This window comes from Lytechinus pictus, chromosome 12 (genome assembly GCF_037042905.1).
Source record: "Lytechinus pictus isolate F3 Inbred chromosome 12, Lp3.0, whole genome shotgun sequence".
NCBI classification, from domain to species: Eukaryota; Metazoa; Echinodermata; class Echinoidea; order Temnopleuroida; family Toxopneustidae; genus Lytechinus; species Lytechinus pictus.
In genome coordinates, this window is record NC_087256.1 from 13,197,594 (window position 1) to 13,219,110 (window position 21,517).

The window sequence follows — 21,517 nt, forward strand, 5'->3', positions numbered from 1 at the left end:
TCATCCCCTTTCTCTTCCTCTTTTCTTCTCTCCCTCAATTCCTCATGCTCCATTCCCTTTATCTAATCAACATCATCCCCCTCTCCCCTTCCTTCTCTCTTTCTTTCTTTCTTTCTTTCTTTCTTTCTTTCTTTCTTTCTTTCTTTCTTTCTTTCTTTCTTTCTTTCTTTCTTTCTTTCTTTCTTTCTTTCTTTCTTTCTTTCTTTCTCCATTTAAACAGCATGTATACTATAAACGGAAATACAACTATAGAAAAATGTCTTTATTTATTGTATAAAAATATATTACCTTCTTTCTTTACTGGCACATTATATTTATTAAGATTTTATTTTTTTATTTACTTAATTTCAAATGGTACTATTGAAATATTTGAGAGCAGTAGATCTATTATGTCAGACGCTTTTACCATTTATTATTGTTTATTGAAAATTATCAATTTATTATCATTTATTATTTGGTACCTTCTCTGAGCTGACTTTTAATATAGGGAGTTAAAGATGTACAGTAGATATTACTTTGAGGTTGGTTTTATTCTGATAGTTATGGTTTAGTTAAGCATAGGTTAACCTAAACCACACTTTTATGGAGTGCCAATTAAAAAATTGTTAAACATTAATGGGATGAAAAGGGAAATAAAAAAAATATAATGAATTTTAATTAATTGGGTGCATTATAGTTGCCACGAATATTGAAGAAATATCATGAAGCCAGCAATCCATAAAAGTGTCGTTTAAAATCCAACTGTAAATTTATATAGTCCAAATTTTGATAAGTGAAGACTTGAGCGAAAACCTCGAATTGTAGTCCTACACACTCTTCATCGTGTGCAGCTTGATTTGTCAATGTTTTGCTTTGTTGAATTCATTATTCGAATGTACATGTACAGTACAGTATACAGTGCGACTCATCGGTGGTAACAACATAATTCTACATTTTGAACAGTTCCGTGTTCTATTCATAGAAACAACTAATGGCTTCTATTTTGTATAATACCATATAATACAAGGTGGGAAACGTAATAGTTAGAAAAAAGGTAAAGAAACTAATTGTCATAAAAGACATACTTGTTAGAAATATTGCCACACGTGTAACCATTGTTTTCTTTCTTTCTAAATGCCCATATAATGTGCATACAATTTTATATATACAGTGTGCATAATACAACTTTGTTTACGGTTATTTACATATCTACAATCATGTATTTTAAGCAGCGAAAGAATGTAGAGTATGTATAATTATAGACGTCGAAAAACAGAACTTTCATCCCAAATCTGTTTAGTTTAATACATTCAAGTAAAAACATGGAAATGGATTCAGGTTCATATTGTGGATAGTCCTGGGAAAAAATGTTTAGAGAGTAAAATAAAAAGAAGACCATGAGAAATGAAAATGGCAAAATGAGTTGGAAAGGCAAGAAATAGGGTAGTAGTGAGAAAGGAGTTTTCTTTAATGGTAGAGTTCTACGAACGTAGAGGGTGTCAGCAACACTGCCGAGTGTTGACGTCCTCTACGTCCGTTGGCCGAGTCCTTAAAGGGGCATTAAACCAGACGAGATGTGAAGAATTTGAACAGAAGAGTAGATGATTTGGGGAGTCTCAACATTCTGGGAAGCGTGACATCTCATTTATTTTACACTTTTTCAAAGAAAAAGTATGCCCTTTTCACAGATTGTCACATTTTGGATGAAAATTACAAGACAATAAATAGTTTTTTTTCTCCAATTGGGTCTCATAACAGTGTTGCTTTCACTGGAGTCACATTCGGCGAAAGAACATAAAGGTGGGGTGAACCGTCAGATGATCAAAGTATAGATTTGGTTGAGTTTAATAGACCAGTTCGTAGTTACTTCAGGGACAATGTTGGTCAAATGACCTTTCATTTCTTTCATTATGATAGGCAAATTTCAAAGCATGATATTACGTAAGCTTGCCTTACATAGCAGGATGAAGAAATTGAATAGACTAGGTGACTAGAATAGCAAACCAATGAACACTTTATGAAGGCATTTGTTGCATTCCTACTTTGAATGCATTCATAGCATGTTGCACAATGTACTTGGGAAACTGTGAAATGACAGTCGTTCGTGGACGCATTGTTGTTTTTTTGTGGATGTAAATGAAAACCACAATTCAAAAGAATATGTAAATTATCAAGACATCAAAGTTGGTGCTTATCTCATTAGATTTTAAACCACCATGTCACTTTAGTACAAATGACCTTCCTCTGATCATGCGTAGAATCTTTTGATCATGCGCAGAAAGGAACTACGAACTGGCTTATACAAAGCATCATTACGTAAAACGCAACATATCGTGTATGGAACGCCAAGCGGCGTGTTAATATAAATACAAGTAACTCATTCTGGCGCAGTGTATTTATAAAAAACGGCTTTTCAATTGTGACCTCTGCTATTTCGTTGCGTATCTACAAGTGTCACAAAATCTTACGGTGTTTTATCAACGTTGCATGTGATGTGTAGCAAGGCTGCCCGAGTGTTCCTAAATATCGTCCTGTGCACACTGTGTCCTCGGTCAGAGTACCATTCTGATTGTGTTTCGGCGAATGATTGTCGCTCAGACCTTTGCATGTGTACTATGCAGATGAGAACTTGGATCAATTGGAATTTTGGTAAAGGCCGTCGTCGTCGTAACCGTAGCCCCTCTGTACCGTACGGAAGTCCACCGGATGAAGGATAAGAACTACAATTCCGGGTGTCTTCTTGATCGTATCCCATACCTGTCATAATGAGGGAAAATTAATAAAAACTTCATCAAGACATGCAATGGTTAAAGGAGTGTCCCTGCTGTAAACATAGAGGTTGTGAACTATATCACCTACAACACAGGTGCCATTCGATTTTGATTTTTTTTTAAGCATCTCTATGATCAATTTGTCATCCTACACGATTGGGACACAGTGGTCTCCCCTTACTTCTCAGAAACCCTAATAACTCATGCAGATATGCTACTTTACAAAAACCCATAGCAAGTACCTTAGCTATTGATCAAAACGTTGAATTTACGACTTATTGCAGCTCACAATGATCAATGTAATTCCTATAAATCTCCTTACCTGTTCTGTGGATGCATCGGGGTGGACGGGATCAAAATTGATTTCAGTGATGACGTAGTTGCATCTCAAACCAGCAGTATTCATACAGGTGGTATCGTTGGACTGTAGAGACCCTCTTTGGTGAGCCAAACCGTCTCGTTGTACAAGCTCAATCTGAAATATACATTTTGGACATCAGGATTTAACAAATGCCTGAAAAAATATTTGCAAGGCTTTAACTACACAATCATTAACGATAGGAAAGAGCTGGATTTATGATTATTTTATCGTATGAATTAAATATGTATACTTGTGCCTATAATTATTCATGATATTAGCAATAATCAAGAAATGTGTCTCATCTGGCGACGAATGATATTGTCTATCAATTTGGAGAGGAATCATCCAATATATTGTTTCCTATTCTGGCTGCTATTCAATTCCATTACTAAATTCACATTACAGAGCCACTTTAACAAAGATGTAAGTGAATTGCGACATAACCTTTATCTTTTGATAATGCATTCTCTGTCCCTGACAACTTTGGTTGGGTCAGATGAAATGGAATAAAATACATGGCAAAGATATCTTATTTGAATAAAAAGCATGCCTCATTAGCTTACCTCGTTTCCCTGTATTTTTAGCCCTATATCGGCTTCTCTTCTTGAAGTCCATGTGAAGTCACATATCGTTCCAAATGGGATTCTTCTCACTGTGATCTCGATCTGAAAAAGAACAACATTTGAATGGACGTTTACTATTTTTCGTTCGCTGTTTTTAAATTTAGTTTAAACCTCTTGGCAATGCTAGAATTTTGTCATTGATTGTGTCTTTGTGGTACTGAATCCACTGCTTGCCTACAATAATTACTTTTCGTATCATTTTTTTTTCTAGAATATATATATCAATAAATCATGAAGGAAAAAATGAAATGATGGTTAGAAAACTTATATTGGGCAGCTACAATATGAATATCCTCTACTTCGCTGTGGTGATGATGATATTCTCTCTGTATATAGACACAAAACTTCCATAAACATGTTAAAAGTGAGAGGTATAATAATATTATCCTTTATATAAGATTATTGATAGAAGTATAAAATAACAAGTCGGTATATAGTACTTATGTTGCTAACATGTGAACCAATCTGTGTCATAAAATGCATACTGAAATAAAATGTTTGTGTTTTTTTAGCAAGTGACCCTACAAATTTACCTCAGGTTTGTCTGACATTTGAACGCAGGTTTCAGCAAAGTAAACGCTGTTTAGGTTGGTATCATTAACCTTCAACCATTGGTCACCGGTACAGAAGTGATCCTTTAGCTCATCAGGAACGTATGTAATTCTGTCAAGTTAAAATAATAATATCTAGTTAGAGTTATATAGAATAATAAAGTTTATGCGTAGATTATTACAACAGGGGACTGAATAGGAAATAAGTAGAAAGGAGAAATGTAGAACAGGAATATGATCCACGATATGAGGCGTAGGTCGATCACGGGGGAGGGGTCGGGCAATCAGCCCCAGCTTAAATATCGAGTGAGGGCATTTGCCCACAACAATTTTGACAACTTGGAAAATGTATAATATGCAATGCAAATAGGTTTTTTAAGCCATTAAACTTGCGATAACATACAATAAAAAAGTCATTTTTCGGTACTCCTAGCGCGCAAATTCCTGTATTGTAACGCATGGAGCGTGGCGAAATTTTTTGATATTTTTTCCCCCTTTTGCCTTTCCCCCACATCCGAAATATGGATCAGCGCCCCTGGTTTATAGTTGTACGTGAACTCTCATTACGAAAGAGAATAACCACTGAGGTACTCACAAAATACAATCATTGATTTTCTTTAGACACAACATCTGCAGGTTCCGAACGAGAGTGGTTTTTGCTACCCGTACTTCTGCTAATCCCGCCAGCTTCTCATCTTTGAGTTTTCTGCAATGTAACGATCCATAGTACTACATCAAATCGAGTCTGAGAAAATCCTTTTGTAACAAAACAGGTTTCCGAAATGATCTCTAAATTCATATTACTCGATAATGCAATTTATAACATACCTTGATTGCATTTCAAGAGATACATGCAGAACTCCAATGTTATAAACAAGTCATGCAAAACGATTGGTGGTTAATGTTCAACGCGCATGGCAGTATTTGTATTTTCGTATCATTAAGGATATAACCTTTCATGCAACATGCTTTAAACATGTTGAATAAAATCACAAAGAGTGACGATAGTAGCTCCATCCCCACTAGATTTCCTGAACTCTAAATCAGCCTGTCCAAAGTGAAATTCTTGATAGATAACATGCGAAAAACACTGGGTAAGGCATCTGATAATTATCAGCTATTGTACTTGTAGACAGCTTGATTGAATTGTTAACACATTATGAATATTATTTTAGAAGAAAGAAACTGTAGAACAAAATCAATTTTGGTATACATGATAACTATCTCGAACAAATTCATTATTAATGTTTCCCTCTTGGCTTTACCTGCATTTGTCTTCAATCTCCTGCGTGATCTTGGCTAGGTTTCTCTTGGGTAGTTTTGGAGGCACTTGGTTCTTCTTCATACTCCGTTCCGGCACATTAGGTTTGCACGTGTTTTCTCGGGGAGTTCTACTCAGAGTTGGAGTTCTGGAAATAACTGTTCCTGGTTTTCTTTGTAAGGGGAATGCATTTACATAGATTGGCTCATCAAGCTCATCAAGACATAAACTAGCCTCTGGTTCCTTGGGACATAAAATTGATTCTTTACGTGATTCTGCTTTGCTTATTTTTATGTTCGTAGGTTCCGCTGGATATTCAGGTTCCGACTCATCCGAAGGCACAGGAGTAGATGGCCAGCTACTCTCCACTGGTTCCTTATTGCTGTGGAGGCTCCGAGGAGCGGACATGGCTGAATCACCTCCTTCAGATTCTTCAGACGAAGTACTGAATCCAGAAAGACGGTTTTCAGTTCTACATGTAGGTACGAAATTCGGAAAACTTACAGGAGTCTCGTACACATCTTCTGGCTGTCCAAGCTGTTCCTGGAATATAAAATTAAAAATTAAGCAAAAGATCTCAGTTATTGCCATTATGTTTAGCCACACTATCTATTTCGTTTATATATATATATATTAAGATAACCCTAGCTCATTAATGATTGTTTGTCGTCCGTAATTTAACATGTTTCTTAGCTCACCACGAGCCTGTTTTGCCATTGATTCAAATCAATTGAGTGCTCGGTTAGCCAAAATTAATCTCAACTCATCTTGATTCATGCCAACTATTATAATGATTAGATGGTGTCCAGATTAGCAATATATATAGTTACGTCATTTTTAGTTTCTTGATATTTTGTATGTAGGCCTATTCTACATATTAGCTACACGTGCCTCCTGAAAAAATAACTGTTAGACAGCGGGAAACAAAGGTACCAACCTGAAGAGTCTTTGTCTCATGGAAATCTTGGTATAATTCTTGATTCTTCTTTAGGGCCTGTTTGGAAGTTTGCTGCTGTCTGCGAAAATCATTCAAATTGCGAACATGGTGAACATTCTCGTAGGTATCTTGACCGTCGTCTGTGTGGAGTGAAGAAAAGTTATCAATCATAAATCAAGTTGATATTGACAGCTTCAAAATTGATTCTAGAAAGGAGGCACTACAATTGTTGTTCGGAAAACCTTTATTTGTTGTTCAGACCTTTTCTACTAGTTAAAAATACCTTTGGGTCTATACGAAACAACCGGTCGTTTTCGGTATAGGCCTACATGATGCTTTTACTGTTGCATTAAAAAAAAATACATTCTCACAACATCCCCGCATTTGCTTTTTAAAGATATCTTGAATACTCCCGAACGTAGCCTTACCCTTTCATAAACCTATCCTCCAATTAGCCGCCTAATAGTAATGCGGATAATTCAATAAAAATTGCGTTCACAAACTCCGAAAATTATCCGCATTATTTTTACGACCGCCCGTCCTGAAAAAGGCGGATAATCGTCATGACAACTGGACACGCCCCCTCCGATGCGGTTGTGTTGGAAAAGGGTGACCTTGTGACCGCACCATGGCAATTATCCGCATTATTTGGAAATACGTTCATAAACTCAAAATCTTGTCCCGATGCTGCTATTATGCGGATAATTGCAGCATCAAAATAATGCGGATAACTCTGGTCCTCCTCCGATTTTACGACCAAATTATGCTGCTATTAGCCGCATAATTGGGTTTATAAAAGATATGTCCTGGTTCGCATTTACCATGTTTACATTAGGTCTGCCTTAAGGATTTTATATTATTTCGAGTGTTTTTCGCGTTTCCTGTTTAAAATATCTATAGTTTAAGACACGGGCTAATTTAACATTGTCCAGCTTGAATGTGGATTTAGTTTTACAAGATTTGAATAGGCTTGCTGACTCGGGTACAGCTAGCTAGTGATGATGCCTTGTCAAGATCCTGGCCTGCTCTTCTTGTGTCACTCTCCATATCAAAAGTGGCGCTATCAAATGAGCTATAATCAGACATGTCTCGCCGAAGAACACTTTTAGAAGGAGCAGCCATTTCGAGATAAGCCATCTTCTTATAATTCATTAGGGAAATATCATACAAACACTGGCGTACAGATGGGGAGATGGGATATGGACCCCTCACATATTAACAAGTAACATAAAGGTGAAAAAAAGAAAGGAAATGAAATGAAAGGAAATGGGGTAAGACGTGATATTATATATTGAATATTATGTCAAAATCTATCACGAAATTAAACTTTTGTATTAAAAAAGTAAAAAAATTAGCTTTTTTTTTTATTTGAGCAGCTTTTTATTTTGCTTCATATGCCTTTTTTGCTTTCTTATGCTGATATATAATGTATATGTATATGTATTTATATATATATATATTCATATATATATATATTTGCTCATTGCACTATTACATAATGATGGAGACTGGAGAGTGTGAAAATCTGTCTATAGTGAATGGATATCAGGTCTTATCGATTCTTATGATCGCTGAATCCCTTCAGGGGCCGCGGAACGACCATGCGAAAAATCACAATCATATGGTCATTTTTACGTTTTTGTACATGGTTTTGGAAAAAAAAGTACGAGCGGTCTTTAAACTTTCTTTTCTTCTGAAAGAAATAATTACCATTAGCTGCCGCCGCCTCTATGTGATGAAGTCTACAGCAGACTTGATTGCCATCACCATCTTCATCAATGCTGTCTACTTGATTGGCCCTTTTCTATAAAAGAAAATAATTGAAACAATATTTATTTGATTTCATTTAAAAAAACAACGTGTTATGAAGACCAAGTTGTATATGGGCCAATAAGCAAAAAAAAAAAATGGTTAAAACAAGCCCTAATCGATGACAGATGGAAACAGCTTAAATCTTAAAATTTTGAGCATATTCGGGCGGACTACGATCCATTATGTTGGATTGTATTGTATTGTATTTATTTTCCGTTCATAAAAACATGCAAAATACAAACAAAATACATCAGATATAATAACAAAATAAATGAATAGATATGAATGGCTGGATTGCCCATTCAGAGTGGTAATTATTACCACTCTGTTCTGCCTAGGGGTCAAGAACATAATAAAATAGATCAATAACTATGTATCCTAAAATTGTAAATCTAGTAGGGAAACACGTCAATGGTAATAATTTTGCCCTAGCTAAGCAAAGTTGGCCTATATAGGGCCTATGGTCAACAGCCATTTGATCAATTTGTTAAAAACATTATTTTGTGATTTTCCTTTTTTAACCCAGAGGCATGTGGGCGCTGTGTAATACCATTACAATACCATTCCTACGTAGTTGATTAAGTCTGTGAGAGAATAATTCACTAAATTAGTTATAATATATTAATTATTATAATATATTATTTGTAATATATTTCTATTAAAAAGATATTCATTGCTTTCCAAATTCGCATAATCAAGGATCGGCTTATTTACTTACTATAAAAGCACAGATAAAAAATCACAGGGCATTTGAGACGTCGCATTCTCGTGTATCGATTGAATTTGATTGGATAGGATGAAGCTGGTGAAATTTAATTTGAGAAGCTATTAAAAAATATAGGATAATAAAGGAAGGGTTTGTGATTGCGAAAAAATGAAGGCAATATAATTAATTAGATATCTAATATGAGGGCGTGAAATGTGCCTAATGACATAGAAGTTGTTCCCAACAGTTGGGTTATTCATGAGAGTTGGGCAATCTCATGTCCAAAGAACCATGGACCTACTACAACGTTGGTTGAAAATTTGGTCAGTGAGAATCTCCCAAAATAAGTTCTCAAATAAATGCAAACAGTGTAGCAGCATACATCCCATCGTTGGATAACAAAATGCTCAAAATTAATAGGCCTAATGCAAGCGTATGCAAGGTCTAACCTCAATGACTTTGCCCAGCTCAGCACGGAAAATGCCTTCCACGCTGCCAGGGGCGGTAATGGGGGCTCCTTTCCTAGCCCGAGATATGCCCGGTCTATTAGGGGTAGCGTCTGTATTTGTCCTTCCACGATGAGGTTCTAATGGCTGTTGATGCGGCGTAGTTTTCATGGACATCAATGTCTGTAAAAGCCTGCACCACTCATCCCTTTCCTCTCTAGGTAAATCAGATAAAAACATCAAGCTTGACGAATAAGATATCCGTGAAAAAATCTAACATACGTTACCAAAATGCTGATTTCCTTTTTAATAACGATACACTCAAATCTATTTGGAATGTTTTCAAGGTTGTCAGTGATCTGAATACTAACCTAGCACGGCAAAAATGACTGAAGTATTTAACCCTTTTCAAAATTTCCAGGATTATTTTTTAATTTAACTTTAAATAGATACAGAACTCCGGCAGAACTCCAGCTAGAATTTGCAGGTGCTTGACCGTCTAAACATCTTTGCTAATTCAAGTTATGATACTGTTTTGAACCATATCATTTTATTACACCCAACTCTGTCATTCAAATTATATTTTATTTATCATACCTTGTATCTGTTCGAATGTAAGTCGGTTTTCCTTTTGTTCCACTGCCGACAACACAGATATAATTGTCGTACTTCGCCTTCACAATCTTCGGGACTTGGTCTCCTTCTTGCACGGCAGCGAACGTCTTTACTTTGAGAATAGAATCGGGTTCTTTGGATCCATCGGTAAACAGGTGGATCTCTGGGCGTTCTCCAATTCCTAATGAAAAAAGCTTGCTGATCACAAGTTGTTCCTTGTCCTGCAATGCATAATTATTTTGTTATTTGAGATCATGAAGTAAAACTAATGTAGATATGTTTGCTAAACAATTGCAATGTGTTTTAATTATAATGTTTAAGTGAAATGCATAATGAAAAATATATCGGTTTATATCTATCCTTACCTACAGTTGAAACAAGTAAGACATTATGTAACATGAGAAAGCTTTAAAAGGTTTAGAAAGTTTAAGTTAAACCTGCTATCAGAATACGGGCCCATGATTTCAGGTCTTGGTTTAACATGTAAATGAACCTGAACATTGATTTTAAAGACTTTCCCGAAATTGCTGCGATCACAGATACTTAATTTTAAGATCAATGTTAGCAAAATAATTTCCTTCTCCAGAATAAATTTTATCTTAAATGTTTGTTTGCTACAAAAATAACGTTGTCTGCAAGTCACTTACCCGAATTCCTGACTTGAATCGGAACATGTGTTGTTCTTTTTTCATATTCATTGTTCTGAAAAATATAAGATACCAATATCTCTAGTAATATGATATTTTTCAAGAGGTATACATAAGGCCGGAACCCACGCATGCAAACACACATACCCTGCCCCCCTTCTCTCTCTCTCTCTTGGATCTGCGCCCGCCCCCCCCCTCTCTTAAAAGAGGAAGAGAATATTCTCAGTACGTTTATAAAATAAAAATATTTGACACTGCATTAATCTTGCGATTTTGCATGAAATTTTATATTTCTTGATATAAAACAATTTAAGTAACCTGGAATGGGATGAAAAGTTCAAGATGTGATATTCGTCTATACCTTCCGTATATCCATTCACTACGTTATTTGGATAAATGCACATCATTCCTCTTTTAGTATGTTTAAAGAAAATAGATTAAAAACAGATAAATAATATCATCAACTGCTGATACAAAATTCCATAGCCTCTATACTTTTTGTAAACTTTGAACGCTACATGGTAGGCGAGAGCATAATTCAGAATTTTAGACCCTAACATTTAACATTGAGTCTTCAGACAAGCTTAAGGTGTGCAATTTATCACGTTTTGGGGGATTTTGGAAAATCACAGTCTATAAACTTGTCATCGATTTATAATTATAATTGTAATTATCGTTATGGTTATTTTTCCTATTGTTAATATTATTGCTATATCACCGTCAACATCATTATTGCGAAATCATTGTGAAGTCCCCAAAATATGAGTGATTTAGTTTGACAATAGAAAAGCATTGATGTGAGGAATTCAACTTCATACTGGTCCTGTGAACGGGCCTGTTTGCCAAAGTAACGCCCCCGCACAATTGAGATAAGGTGACAGGGACCTTGTTAGGGGAAACCCCATATATATGTAGTTGCAATGGTTCTATAATACAAAGCATTGATGGGGGAATCCATTCCAACCTCAAATTAGTATTAATTAAAAGCAGAAAAAAATGAGAGAAGCATATGAATCAACGAAAAATCGTTCAAAAAATTACAGAAATATAATGAATAACTTTAAAGTTATAACTTTAAAGTTATTTATTTGTATTTATTTGGTCTTCCATATGTCCATGTGATGTAACAAAAGTCACATAAATTTCTAATTCCAATGGTAGGTGATTATTTGATTTCTTCATGTTACCGTGTATGAAATAATCCGTCCGACTGGATTGAAGCCACAGCTAAAGTCCTTTTCAATTTTCTGAGAAAATGGTCCATTGTAGAAATTATATATGAAATATAACAGGACGGGCTGCTAGCTCGCCATTTAATAACTCTTAAGTCCATTAATGTTAATTTCACTTTTTGTTTAAAAAAATCATTGATTCTGGTTTATACTTTTATCAAATCCCAGTTGACGACAGTGCGACCCCCTTATTTGATGATTACATCACTGTTATATTGGTGTTGAGAAGTTTGAAGTAAAGCATTCATTATCAAGAAACATTTGAATTTAAAAAGTTTGAGAATCGTCAGTCAATCAATTAGAAACCAAGGATTCATAATTACCTGCATTTCTTTCTGTTAAAACAATTGCATTGTAAATGCTATGTACAGAGCCATGAAATGATTTTCTTATTTCATGGAAAATCAAACGATTTAAAAAAAAAGTAAGCTGAAAACAATTTTCGTTTTCAATGTCGTATGATTTTTGGGGGGTCTTTCAAGCACTTTACCTCCCGAGATGTAACAATGGCTTTATTAAAACAATTACATAGCTTTAGGAATGAATTATTCAGTCATTTCTCGTATTCAAAGTCTCAATTTTGTCAAGAAAATTACCCAGCTCGAGGGTCTAAGTATATATAACCAATGCAAATGATAATTAGTTTAGTACCGTCATCAAAACTATTGGTAGATGATTAGAAACTATTATAGTTAATTGTATTTAAATCTATTTCTTTCTTTTCTCACGACACAACGGTACTTTGATTTGTATTATGAATTGTTTGATTCGGTTTAGAGAGATCCCTTCCTTTTTCGTTGACAGGAAATCTTAAGTACTTTAGGAAACGCAGAACTACGTGTACTACTATGTGGTTTCAATGCGACTGAGAGTAATTAAAGGTCAGTCGCTTTACATACTGCATCGCAGTACAACGTAAATAAAAAAAAAATAATAATAATTCATTAAAAAAAAATATTAGGCTTACTATATGAAGAGCATAGGCAAGATAGTGTTGATATTTTATGAGTTTAAAGATGGTTTTAACAAGTATTTTGAAAATTTTAAATACAATGTAATCAACTTTAAAGCAAATTGGTTAAGAAAACTGAAAATATTTGACATTTCGTTTAAAATTCAAAGGATAGCTGATCAGCTCATGTATTAAACAAGGTTGTGTAAACCAATTTTACTGCTTAAGGTCTATCTTCTGTTATTCTCTTTGTTTTGTTTTAATTTTACTGGTTTCTTTTTTTTTTCATTTTTGCTATTGTTATTATTGTTATTATTATTACAATTATTTTTATCATTATTATCTTTAGTATTATTACTATTATTATTATTATTATTATCATAATTATTATATTATTATTATCATTATTATTATTATTATTATTATTATTAACCAGATGATTGGGGGAGAAATTGAAAGGAGTGATAATGACCCGAAAGTGATAGCAAAAATGGCAAACAATACAAAACTTTTGATTCTGTACTCAAACATGTCAAATGGTATATTGATCTCTCAAAATGACTCTCACGGTTTGAGGCTGGCTTGGTTTCGATTCTTTTACGAACGTCAAATTTGTCAGACGAATCACGCGAAGAGCAAGAGAAAATATACGTAGGATTTTGCGAGGTTGCATAATCGGAAAAGTGAACTTTTTTGGGGGGATTACTGCGGTCGACATAGGTATGAATACAATCGTATTCAGTTTAATTGGCAGAGATGAAACTTGTGGTACAAAAAGACAGTTGGACAAAAAACAAATAATCGAAAAAATGAAACTTGAAATTGAAAGGCAGTGACGTATCTTAATATTCATAGAATCTCACCGCATGGTATTTCTGATAACTGATAAGTTAAAAGCCGATGCGATCAATGAAAATTTGTATCTTTCAAATGAAAATATGAGGGGGTTTAGTAAATGTCCCTTTACTAGGTTTTTAAATATTGTCACTTCCTCATTTTCACTTCAGAATGTAAATAATAATGAGCCATACACGTAGTCAGATGTTAATGCACAAGGACAGTGGCGAATATGAACATTGCAAAATATCGTATTGGATGCATGACCTTGGGAAGCGGGGGTGTTGGGGTGCTTATTATGTTATACACCATAGGCAGCACCTAGTCTGCAGGCACAGACCCTGATTGGAACTTTGATCAACAAGTGTGCCTCCACACAAAGACTAGCACATACACAAATTCCTGGCCTGAGTAGGCTGCACATTCAGACCCTTAACTCGAATGAAGGGTTTGCCCAGCAGACTAGGCAGCACCCCCCTGGATATCAAGATGGTATGCTAAAATGTAGAAATTTGACCAAAATTTTGAGCGAACCCCTCCCCCTTTTGGCGGGGGTGGGAGGAGGGTGGGGGCTTGTTATTTTTTCTGCCCTTCCCCGTTTTCTTCTTTTTTTGCTTATAAATTTTCAGGCGTTTTCAAATTATTTTTGCGACTATTGATTTTGATATAATGATATTAAAAATAATTATCCGCTATTCATAATAATGCTTAATAGGCGAGTGACGACTAAATATTGTTTAAACCACATAGTCATATGTACTCCGATATTTAGAAACATATGTGTGTAAATTTAATTACTTCACGTATTCTTAATTAATAATACAAGAATAATCTGTGATGGAATTCTTTCAAATGGCTATGCGAGCGAGCTAAAATATGCTAAGAGTCTCATCTCTGTGGTTGAAGAGAAAGATAATGGACCTAAAGTATATACATCTTGCTAGTATGTATTCCATCGCCTTGATCTTACGAATGTAAAAAAAATATATACGAAAAACTTAATAATGATTCAAATGCGGAAGATATACAAATTAAATCATTATTAATCCGATACATGGCTATCCGTTAAAAATCTTTCTTCCTCACTGTTGCAACATTTGTCACCAAACTTTAATGGACAAGGCCTTACAAACTTTTCAAAATGGTTAGTGCTTGCATAGTCAATACGGTGTTTTATCACTTAAAAATGCTAGCGAATAAAGCGAACGAACAAAATATTGGTATTTAAAAACATAACTTATTAATTTTGTTCTAGATTTTGCACGAGAAAAGTTCAAGTCTGTCAAATATCAAAAGAAATTTAAATAATATACTGTCATGATAAAAATTAACATGACACTTGTGCAATAAAATAATTTTTTTTATAAATTTTCTCAGTATTCGGGCTAAAATACAATTGCCTAAAAATATGCAAAGTCTCAGTTTGCTGCAATTCCTTTTAAAAAGTATCGAACATTAGGTTGCTTGTCGATTTTAAGATTTTGCCGAAATTTTCTCCTATAGAGGGCAATAATACTTAAAATATTCAAATTAAAATGTAAATCATGGAGAAAACGACCAAGCATAACATGAAGGTGCTCCAAAAGGGATATGCAGTACAATATTACAAAGAAAGAAAACAAAAACGTTTTGTATGGCGATGTCGTTTGGTTTTATGTTGGTTTTAGAGGTACGTCAACACTACAAGGTTTATTCCAATATGTACACAGAATGAAAAAAAATACAATATGACGAAAGATCTATTTGCTTAAATATCAATCTCTCTTTTCTTTGTTACTTGAATCTATGCCACGCACTAATCTACCAAATGCACTCTCGGCGCTCGATAATAATTAATTATGGTTAAAGTGCAATTAGACAATTATACAAATCAAAGAGCATAGAACAGAAAATATAATTGTACTAAGCTAAGCACTTTCCCAGGAAGGGTATTGCTGAAGAGATGGCAGCTCAGTCGGTAGAGCGGGGGTTTCGGATTCCGGTGACCCGGGTTCGATTCCCAAGTGGTGCGCTAGTGCCCTTTGGTATTAAAGGCATTTATCCTCATTACCAGGTCCCTCGGAGAGGACCTTAAGCCGTTGGTCCCCTGGTTGCTTGCTCACAGGCATTCGTGCTTTCTTAGCAGTCAGGTAAAATACCTCGGTATAACATGGATTTAAGCATGGATGCTTAGGAGGAAAGTCCATGGTCCACGAAAGAAGGTTCCAAGCAAAGCGCGCATGCCATGGGCAACACAGACAGAATCTGCCCCTGACCTCTGGGAAAGCAAACTTGCAACTGCATGCATGATCCGTGTTCCCAGAGCGAAGACTTTTGATGATTTCATCGTAGAATAGTATGGAGGAGAAAGAAAAAGATACGAAGAACGGAGGGATGATATTGATGACAATACACCAAAAATGTGTTTATTTTCAACTTTAACGTGTATTCATGTTTCTCTAAATCGATTTTTGATGGACTGGATTAATCACGATATTTTGGGTTTTCAGAGTTTTGCAAAAGGAAGTGTCAATCCACCCTGTTTTCAATTTGAAATGAAATACAGCAAAATAAAACAAGAAAGATATTAACTAGAATTTCGGGTTAAAGTAAAGTAATGATATTTCGAAGTTTGGTATGGGAATATTGGTGAACTAAGCTGTAGGTGAATAAGTAATGTAATAAGATCACATTATCTATTTTCATTGTGAAATTAAATTACAAGAAACCTCTTTTGCTCCAAGTAACAATTTATATATCACGCTTTGAACTCCTTTATACGTATAGAGCTTATAAAAATCATTTGATCAATGACAGCTGGACATAATCGGCTACCTACAATTCAGCCCATTATTATGAACTGCACTGAAAGAAAAATTGAAAAGACTATATTATTTCATTTCACACAGATAAATCAACTGCTTGTATTTATGTGAATTTAGTTTTTAACATTTTAGTCATACCTTTATGATTGAATATAAATCAGTAAATCGAAACAATTAAAATATATACAAACTTTCATATGTGAACATTCATAAGAAGGAATGGATGAGATGTATGTGAGCTGTATGTACAAAGTTTTACAGATTGGTATGAGTTACTTTGCATGAGCGCCAACACAAAACATTTATTGTGAAACTATTCTGAGTTAATATGCTTTGATCAGAAGAGTGAATTAGAGAAAATACTGCCCTTTGGACTAAACCATGAATCATGTGTTAAGTGAATGGCATTTATGTCAGACAGCGGATGCTTGGAATCAATTGATACAGAAAAATAAGACCTGAATAACATGGTATTTGGTTTTAGCTATACTACGCGGATTTCCTTTTCGATGTGAATGATACACTTGCTATTCTTTGTGTAGGTAAAAACTATACAGTGGAACATTTATATTTCCAATTAATCATAAGTTTGGTTTGTTTTGTAATAGTTTTTGGTGTATTCATTCAGCTATCAGACGAAAATTAAGAGTGAGAAAATAGTAGTTAAATCTTTCACAAATGCCTGGCTTCGTTTATTATTATTACAAAACTTATGAATACACACAGTCAGTAACCATGGTAACCATGCACTGCTTCTACCCTGTATAACACTATACTGATGATATACCATGGAGCTATTACACTGCAAAAACTCAGGTGTTGATTTAAAACCAGCCCGGAATCTATATATGTCCACACCAGAGAAGTATTGAAACAACACCAGTTTGGAATCAAACCGATGTTGTTTTAATACTAATTGGTGTTGTATAAACACCTGTGTTAGACCAAAACGAAACTGGTGTTGTTTAGCACTTCTCTGGTGTGGACATAATAGATTCCGGGCTGGTGATAAATCAACACCAGAGTTTTTGCAGTGTACTGAAGCTTTTGGGGACACAACAAAGCCAAGATTTCAAGATCACAGAAAATAAAAACATGAATAATCAGGATGAAGTTCTAATATTACTTGCATCTAATACTTTCTATGTCGATGATACATTTACAAATGTTTATAGAAATTAATAAGACGAACAGCTCACACACTCTAAACACAAATCAGTCAAAAATTACCAGTTAATAGGGTCAGCTGGGTGCAACTGTTATTCTAGTCATATTTGACTATTTTCTACTCGTATGTTACTAGAACAGAGTTATTTCTGACTAGAATATATGTCAGAAATCGGTGACAGTCATATCAATTGCACCCAGCTGACTACTGGTCTAGTCAATTTGACTGATTTGTTTTAAGAGTGTAGTCCTTTCAATATAAAACGTAAATTATATAAATAAATATATATATATATATATATAAACTAGCTAAACTTAAAAAGAAGATGGAAGGGGCAGCCGTATACAACTAATAGCATTGATATTTTTTTTTGTCATTTTGGCTATTTTTAGTCGCACTTGAGTAATTTCTGTAAGGAATATTGAAGTGACATGATCGGTATGAAATTTTTCCCCCAACTGGCCCTTCAGTCTTAAATCAACATCAGGTGTTCGTTTCATAAAACTGTATAGTACCAAAATTTACAATAACAGTTAAAAGCTACTGAAATCCTTTAATATGATTGGTTGATAGAAGCCTTGTTAAAGAAATCGTGCATTTGTAACTGGAACAAGTCTTTGTGAAATGGGAGCCAGGAATGACAGAGGCTTCAAAATATTCATTTGAAAGGGCCTGTCATAATTTTAACATGACTGTACTGTATATACATGAATGCTAAGCAGACCACTGCCATTATTTTCATTGCATAGATCTAAAAGTTGAAAATTGTTAATATTCCATGAAAAATTATTCGTTTCCCAATAGCTCAGTCCAATTCAACACCTGGAATTTTACAACGCGCATAATTATATTGAGGAGAAAATAGAAAAATCAATCGATTATTCTGTTGTTAGTAACCATTTTTGTATTTGGACACATCTTTTATCACTCTTGGGGGAAATTCAATGTAGTGAAAATATCACTCTTTCCAAAATTGTGTTAACTACTTTAATCAGAATTTTGTTAATCACGAGTTCTTAGAATCAAATCAATTTCATTAAAAAAAATCTCACCCACCCCCTCTCTGCATGTCTCTACATCCTTCTTAATGTTACTCCCTTTCCGCAGACAATCAAAGACAAAATACGAGAAAAAGATTAACATTATCCGGATTAAAAAAAAGGAAGACTGGCTTTTTGCTTCCAAAGCACAACAATCATCCATTCTGAACAAATACCAGAAGTGTGGAATCGATAGGGAGTGTAGGTCTACTTCTCACGTCAAAAATAACTGATAGTTACAGCGAGATCTTTACTAACCTCTCTTTCTGCGACATACTGCTTCGGTAGAGTTCCGGCAGATAGTTGGCCCAGATCTGCCAATTTTACACCAGTATAAGCCCTAATATGCTTATTCACAGCAGGGTAGTGATCTCCTATAGGCCTACGATTGTCAGATATAAAACGTTCATATCAGACTTGAATATGTATATATGACTGCATTTTGTCTGTGCAAACCCGTAATGGATCTTTACTCCACGAAATTCTGAGTGCTTCTGAAGTTGCAATCGAATAAAAAGCTTTTTTGAAATTAACTTCCTCATAGTTCAGTGCATGGAGTGTAGACATGCGATGTCAAATATATATCAAAGGGGAATACCCTGCATTACGTAATTTCAATTCTAAATAATTCAGGGGTATTGTGTATGACCTTTGATCAACAGTGCGGTTAGTTAGTAACTATATAGCCGAGAAGACTTTTTAAAAGTTGCCACGGCAAATCAAAACAATATACAATTTTACTTTTCCATTAAAAAAACATTATTCGATTAAGGATCGCGGTAATATTTCAAGGTGTAAAGCACATGTTTCTAGTTTTCATGACAACCTACCTTCGGGATATATTTTTGATTATTAAAAATATATTTAAAATATTCTCTTACTAACAGTTTATACATGCCCTATTCTGAAATAGCATCACCACTGCTTACAAGGTGAAAATTATAGTGTTCTTTGTTGGCATGGTTATATGCATCGTCAATGGAAAGTTTTGAAAAATAGGAATTGTTTGTTTTTGCAATGACAAATGCAGTCAAAACATTATTCTTTTCTTTGCCTTTCGGGTATTCTTCTTTTACATTTTTTTAAAAATACATCAATCAATATTAAACAGTTCGCTTCCTGATTTAAGGTACATCTGTATACATTGGTATGTAAGGGTTTTCCTTTTATTGTTTACTGCATGATTTTTTTAAGAATTTGACCTTGTTTCTACATCCATAATTCCGATGCAAAATATGTATTATTTATAGTTGCCTTAGCAAATTTTTGTTAAAACATAATAATGTTATTCCTTATCTGCGTTTCGACAATCCTAAGCATTATATGGTAAATTTAGAACGAATATGATTCCTCTTCATGATCTGATGGGAAGTTTACCGTGACAACAACTTTAGTGCAAAAATAGAAAAATACTTTATGGAAGAATATATTGGTGAAGGTTTGAGGAAAATCCGTCGAAGATTTAAAAGGCTTACAATTCAAATAACTTCATTTTAATCTTTAATGGATTTTCCTCACACTTTCACCAATATTCATCAAACAAACTTTTCGTCAAGATGAAGCGTTATCATCTTTGGCTTGGTTCATTAAGTCGTAATATTTAAGTCATCATCTTTACTTGGTAGGGATTTTTTTCAAAATGTCCTATCAAGATATTTTCATGTTTGTTTTTATCTTCCCAAATTGAATACAATCGTAAACTCAAAAGCGCGTTTTGTTTGTTCAGTAAGATTTCATTCCATTTTATGGCATTTATTATTGATTCAGTTATGGAAGCATTATGAAGTACTTGAAAAGGGAATATTCTTTCCAGACAGAACTTGCCGCACGGCTTTGAGATAAGCACAACTTAAATATTAGCCATGGCATTGAATGAATACATGCATACATTACATGAATACAAAAACTCAAAGATAAAACATTTAGATAGAACAAGCATGCACCTTTGCTCTCGACCTGATACTTTTATTGAGCAAAAAGAAAATGCTAAAGTAAAGTTTGACGTCAGTATTCTTTCTCATTTGCTCATTTATGCCACGAACATTAGAAGTGAGCCTAGAAAGAGTTTAGTGGCAAATGACTGTTTCCGAAAACTTATCGTGGAATAGAAACAATGGGCTTTTGGGTATTACAGACCCCCGTTCACTCACGCATTAAATCATAGCTCATCAAATATCAATCACACGACAGATTTTGTTTTAATTCACTGACTGACTGACATTAGTCACAATTAACAGTGTATCAGAACTCGATATGTTAAAGGTCAAGTCCACCTCAGAAAAATGTTGATTTTAATAAATAGAGAAAAATCAAACTAGCATATTGCTGAAAATTTCATCAAAATCGGATGTAAAATATGAAAGTTATTACATTTTAAAGTTTCGCTTATTTTTCACAAAACAGTTATATGCGCAACTCAATGACATGCAAATGAGAGAGTCGATGATGTCCCTCACTCACTATTTCTTTAGGTTTTTTATTGTTTGAAATATAGAATATTCAAATTTTTACAGATTTTACAATAAGGACCAACTTGATTGAACCATAAAATGTTAAGGCGATGGTAATTCCATGTGTTCATTGAGGAATGAAACTTTGTTTCAAGAACAATGAGGAGAAAATGGGAATAAATCATATTTCATCCAATTTCATATAATGAAATACAAAGGAAATAGTGAGTGGATGACGTCATCATTCCCCTAATTTGCATACCGACTAGGATGTGCATAGAACTGTTTTGTGAAATTAAGCGAAAGTTTAAAATGTCATTATTTT

General features: G+C 34.4%; 1 protein-coding gene across 1 annotated transcript; it reads right to left on the reverse strand.

Moving 5' to 3' along the window:
- Positions 1-249: 249 nt before the first annotated feature.
- On the reverse strand, positions 250-19,331 carry LOC129272416 (uncharacterized). Its single transcript, XM_054909566.2, has 12 exons — positions 19,001-19,331; positions 10,710-10,764; positions 10,045-10,283; positions 9,451-9,664; positions 8,194-8,287; positions 6,484-6,623; positions 5,551-6,089; positions 4,881-4,991; positions 4,268-4,397; positions 3,675-3,776; positions 3,073-3,225; positions 250-2,736 (listed from the first exon to the last, which is right to left on the reverse strand). The coding sequence occupies exons 1-12, from the start codon at positions 19,015-19,017 to the stop codon at positions 2,614-2,616; spliced, it is 1,917 nt and encodes a 638-aa protein (XP_054765541.2). The 5' UTR covers positions 19,018-19,331; the 3' UTR covers positions 250-2,613.
- Between the last annotated feature and the right edge of the window lie 2,186 nt (positions 19,332-21,517).